A 5,616-nucleotide genomic window follows, 5' to 3' on the forward strand; every position below is an offset into this window, starting at 1 on the left:
CAAACACCTGCAGAGTCTGAAACCGAAACAGGAAATAAGGAAAACCTCAGGAGAGCAGTCATAGCAAAACCACGAAGCTATTGAGGTTTCTGTGAGGTATGCAAGGGAGTGAGGCACGTAGGAGGTGCCAGGTGCACAGCTGGTATTTAGATGGTGTTCCAGAAAGCAAAGTAAGATAGCAGTGGCAGGAGTCAAATGCAGACACACAGAGCAGGATGTCACAGGAAAGGGAATGTGTGGTGCAGGGATGCAGAATATTGATGGAGTTTAGTGACAGCAGGTAAGCCTAATGAGAAAAAGGGAAGAGCACTGCTGAGAAGCCAATGAACAATAAGAACAAGGCTGCAAGAGGAAAGAGTTCAGGAAAGAGCAAGAGATGACCTAGTCAAAGAATATCACAGTTAGCTTAGCAGCAGTTCCACCTGTCCAACTGCAGTGCCAGGGTATGGACTGTGCCACAGGGACTGCCCAGCAGGGCTTGTGCAGCACTTAGGAGAGAGTTACTGCCTGCTAGGAAAGTGCTGCCTGCACTCAAGAAGTGGCTGAGTTTTTCCACCCACATTTTCATCCCGTGCAGCTTTTTCAATGACTTGCAGCGAGGAGCAGCCTTGCTTTCCAAAGACATCATTCCTGCAGGAACATGTACATAGCCAGGGACAGCCCTGCACACACAGTTGTGGCAACATCTTGGAAAACAGCTGTTGCCAGGCTATACAAGGAGTCTTTGTTTTTAAGAACTGAACTCAAACTAGGCTCAGAAAATCCTAGACCACAATGAAAATACCAATTGTTAGATACTTGTCAGGTGTGTTCCTTATCTTCCAAAACTCATATTATTATTCATGGTCTTTTAAGGAAGGTTCTTTTTTGTCTTCAAGTAACACCCAAAACTTCGAAATACACACAACAGTTTCTCCAAGAAGACCAGAGGGTGGACCTCTTAATTTACAGTATTGGACTATGAAAATATAGTACCTCCAAAGTATGAAAGCAGTATACAAAAATACAGAAAAACATAAAAATCTTTAATAAAAATAGTAAAGTCTTCAGATTAACTTGATCTCTTGTTATGCTTTGCCATAATAACCAACAATCAAACAGCAGAGTCCCTTAAAGCCCAAACAGAATTTGTTACAAAGTAACTTTAAATCTTACCTATTTTACAACATAGGGGCAGCAAGTGTTATTTTAAGGTGCAGGCACAGAAACAAGTTCTCTTGTGATAAGAAGTTACCTTATGGCCTAAAGATCGGGTATTTATTGTAACTTTCTGGGCAGGTATTTTCACCATACCATAAAAGCAAGGTAATATTAAATATGTAAAAGAAGTAGCTCACATTTGTACAAGACAAGAGCTTTTGTACATGTGAGCAGTTCACAGGCACCTCAGCAGTACTTTATGGACATGTTTTGTGCCAAAGCAATCTCATTTCTGCACAGAAGAACCCTTCTCTTGTAGCTGACCCATCAGAGCCTGCAAAACTGTATTAGAGAGCTCACTTTGCTAAAGCTGAGAACTGGGGGGCATTACACAAGGATTACCTGCCTCAAGTGCTCAAAGGAGACTGATAAATAATTATCAGTCCACAAAGGAGACTGATAAATAATTGTGACATGTATATTTATGTCTACACCGAACCCTTCCTGGAGCTGTCATGTGAAAATGTTAAGAAAAAAACTGACTAGATGAAGGATTCTCAATATTCAGGTTTGGTTTTTAAGAAGTACTGCATGAATATCGGTTACACAGCTCATCCACAGACACCCTTTCACGTATTCAGTCTTCTGCTGAAAAATAATCTTCATCTCTCACTTCTCTGTACTGCATTGAGGCCTCCCCCTCTGGTTCAAACCTGAGCATTTTTATATTCAGTCTCTCTGCAAGCTTCTGTGCTGCCAGCTTGGCTTGCATTTCCTATGTCAGAAAAAAAAGACACAGGTTAGAAAAAGTGTTCATTTGTCATTCTCATGAATAAACTAATATACTAAAATATAAACTCGACATCATATTATCAGTCATTTCAAAATGGCTTTAATTAAAAGTTTTAGTAACTAGCAAAGAATTTTCAGGTTTCTTCTCACACTTACACATAACTATGCTATTAATATTTGACTCTTTTTAATAAGAGTTGAAATTCTCCATGTGGCAGCCTCCACCTGTGATATAGTAATGTCAGTTTTAACAGAACACTTCTACAATAGTGTCTAATTTAAACATGAGCCTGACACTATCTGGAAAGTCAAAATCCATTATAACAGAATTTGAAGAACCTAAGAACCTGGATTCTTCAGATACAGCATAAATAAAGGCAAATGTAGATATTTGCATATTTTAACAATAACAAATACTGCTAAGCCTTCATTTCTCCAAGGGACAAAAATTCTTTAATGAAGAGTGAAGAAAGTGCAATAAGCTCAGCATGTCAACACATAGAGATTGTGTTTAATATAGGACTAATACTTTCAGAGGCCAATATATCATTGAAAGAATCAAACACAAGTGCCTTTCCTCAAAGTCTGCCCATCTCAATTCACCATCACGAAAAGATCCCTCTATCTTTTCTTTTTTGGGAGTGATCTTGATTATATAATTTCCAGACCAAATTTTAAATTCATACCTCATAAGCCTCTTTTTGCTGTATCTGAATTGCTATGGATTCCTCAATGGATAACAGCTTGGCAGGGGAGTGGTGAAGTGGTGGCAGCCGAGCTGCTGTGATGTCATCCAAATGTTTCTTATCTCTGAGTCGTCTCTCCTCTGGAGGAACTGGAGAGCCAAATCCCCCGGGGGATCGACTTCGTGAGGAGTCATGAGATGATCCACTCTGCTCTCCTGATAGTCTGGAAGACACAAAACACTCTGTTGTGACCCAAATTTGCATCACAAGGTTGAACAACTCCAGTTTCAAAACGTTTTTTTAACATGTAGGGGATGAAAATATATCTGAAGTACTATGAAAACACAGACAAATAAAAAGTAAACAGCACTCAGAAAAAACAGAACTATTTCTCCCCAGAGAGACAATATCACAAGTTACTCCTGACAGGGAACCAAACTGGCCTCCTGATTTATTAGCAAACTGAAGTAGCACGGGAGTCACACAAGGTACAAACTGTTAATGCTACCAGAGCAGACAACATAAACTGTAATTTTCCTAGAAGTGCAGAAGAAGCAAAAGGCTTCCAGCTATTAAAGTTCTACATGTTCCAGAACTGATCCAAAAGGTCTGCCAATTGTTTTGTAGTTTTGCACCTTAAACTGTGAAATTCTATGAAGATTCATGACAATTGTTCCAAATGGGTAGAATTAAACCACAGCTCAGTACTGAGATTCTGTGACATTTAAAGCCAAGGAGCCAAGATACGAATCTTATGAGTCATGAGACTTTAAATCTCATCACTAGAAAATAAGGCCACCATGCTTGTTCTGCACGATTTCCAATTTTATGCACATCAAGTATCTCACAAAAGGTTTTTCTATGCCATAATACTTACGCATTTGTTTTAAATTTGGGTTTTTTTATGACTGGATTCTTGGCTCTGGCCTCTAGAACTTCAATATAATGCGGTGTCTTGGGATGCTGCCTTCCAAATATATTGCCCTGACGTTCTGCCACTTCCTGCTCTTTTTCCAAGATTTTTTCACTATTTTCCCCATCTGCAATTGTAACTCTTTGAAAGGCATCAACCAAGGCTTCTTTACTATTGTCCAAAGCAGCTGTACTTGCTGCACCATCCTCACTATTGCTCTGGGAGACTTGCTGATCATTGTTCAGGTGATTGCTTGTGGCTGACTTGGAGACAACTTCACAAAAACCATTCTGATCCTTTGTAACTGTCTTGTCTTTATTATTTTTCCTCTGAGTCCTTTGATTTTCCAAAGCTTTATCTGTGGCATCTTCTTCAACACATTCTGCCTCCTGCCTTTCAGCAGAAATGTCAGAAATGTCTTTACTATTGGAGTTTTCATGACAGACTGGAGAACCTGCACTGTTCGCTGTGTCCTCAGTTAGGATAACCTCCTGTTTGCTTGTATTGATCTCTTCTTGTTTTGCCTGAAACTCCAACCTGACAGCAGATAACAGCTCAGCTGTCCTGGCTACTTCTTCCTCTTGAAAAATGGCAAGCTTCAATTTTTCAACAAAATCAGAGATCTTCTTACCCTTATCTGGAAGCCTAGCGATGAACTTCCTAAAACAAGCAAACCAAAAATTATTACAAACAATCCTATTTCAACCTGAGATACAGAAATTTTATTAGAATAGCTAATGGGACAGGTTTGACAGTGCAACATCAGCTTCTTACTTACATAAACTTCTGAAACACGGTAAGATGCAAAGCACCTGCAGCACAGCACTAACTACGTGTTGTCAGTGAAACACAGGAGCCATGGAATGGTGTGGGTGGGAAGGGACCTTAGAGATCATCTCGTTCCACTCCCTGCCACGGGCAGGGGCACCTTCCACCAGACCAGATTGCTCAGAGTCCCATCCCAACCCTGAACACTTCCAGGGCCGGGGCAGCCACAGCTTCCGTCCCAGTGCCTCACCAGCCTCACAGGGAGTTATTTCTTCCTTCTGTATCTCATCTTAACCTACTCTTTCACTTTGAACCCTTTCCCTCCTAGTCTGTCACTACATACTCTTGCAAATAGTTTTGCCTCATCGTTCCTGTAAGTTCCCATCAGATTCTGGAAGGCCGCAACTGGGTTACCCCGAAGTCGCCTCTTTTCCAGGCGGAGCAATCCCAGTTCTCTCAGCCTTTCCTCACGGGCCAGGTGTCCATTCCGGGGCCCGCAGGCAGCAGGGCCCCACGGACATGTCCAACCTGAGCGCTGCCCCGCATCCCCGGCCGCTGGAGCCCGGGGGTACCCGCGCCCTCGCCGGCCCCCGCAGGCGCTGGACGAGAGCGAGCGGTTCGTCCTCTGCCGCCTGCGCGGGGACGGGCGAAGCCGGCGGAAAGCCCGGCCCGCTCCTCGGCGCCCGCGCTCCGGCTGCCCTCACCGGTCGGCCAGCAGTCGCTCCTGCCGCCTCAGCATCTCGCGGAGCTCGGGCAGCGCCCGCCCGCGCAGCCCCGGAGCCGCCGCCATGGGCCCCCGGCAGCGCCCCGCGGGCCGCCATCTTGCCGGAAGCGACGGCGCGCCGGCAGGGCCCGACTTGCTCGGAAAGCGAAGGACGGCCCGGATGGCGCTCCCCGCCCGGAGTGCGGGGCCGGGGGCCGCTCACCCCGCGCTGGGGACTCGCCTTCATCCTACGGGAATTGCAGCAACGGCCGGGAAAGCTGCGGTTTGTGCCCTGTGCGGCACATGCGACACGCGCGGAGCAGCGCAGAAGACTGTGGGTTTGAGTTTGAGAGCAATTTGACACCTTTTAGCAATTTTTTTGGGTTAGCACTTCAGCGGACTCTGACTCTTCCCCCTCCCCAGACACCAGTCTGATATTCTAACTAAATTTTTCGAGATCTTCTGTCTGTGGAAGTTATTAAGCAAAGTATGAAAACAATTTGGGTTTTTTTTTCTCAAAGTTCTGGGAATTTCTATAATTTTTGGCCAGTGGATAAGTTTAAAATCCAGGGGGTTCCTTGCCTGTGTTATGCTACATTTACTATACTTTATTT

General features: G+C 44.1%; 1 protein-coding gene across 1 annotated transcript; it reads right to left on the minus strand.

Annotated features, from left to right (window-relative positions):
- Positions 1-610: 610 nt before the first annotated feature.
- POLR2M (RNA polymerase II subunit M) lies at positions 611-5,116 on the minus strand. Its single transcript, XM_083871040.1, has 4 exons — positions 5,004-5,116; positions 3,496-4,191; positions 2,619-2,841; positions 611-1,915 (listed from the first exon to the last, which is right to left on the minus strand). Exons 1-4 carry the CDS (start codon positions 5,087-5,089, stop codon positions 1,778-1,780), a joined length of 1,143 nt encoding a protein of 380 aa, XP_083727166.1. The 5' UTR covers positions 5,090-5,116; the 3' UTR covers positions 611-1,777.
- Positions 5,117-5,616: the final 500 nt, after the last annotated feature.

Source organism: Zosterops lateralis, assembly GCF_965231275.1.
Source record: "Zosterops lateralis genome assembly, chromosome: 13".
NCBI lineage: Eukaryota > Metazoa > Chordata > Aves > Passeriformes > Zosteropidae > Zosterops > Zosterops lateralis.

Excerpts from the sequence above, each read along its gene's own strand:
- POLR2M (XM_083871040.1), bottom strand. The coding sequence starts at position 5,089 with ATGGCGGCGGCTCCGGGGCTGCGCGGGCGGGCGCTGCCCGAGCTCCGC. Across the intron at positions 4,192-5,003 it reads GAGCGACTGCTGGCCGACCG|GAAGTTCATCGCTAGGCTTC; the intron begins GTGAGGGCAGCC and ends TGCTTGTTTTAG. Across the intron at positions 2,842-3,495 it reads CCCAAATTTAAAACAAATGC|ACTATCAGGAGAGCAGAGTG; the intron begins GTAAGTATTATG and ends TGTGTCTTCCAG.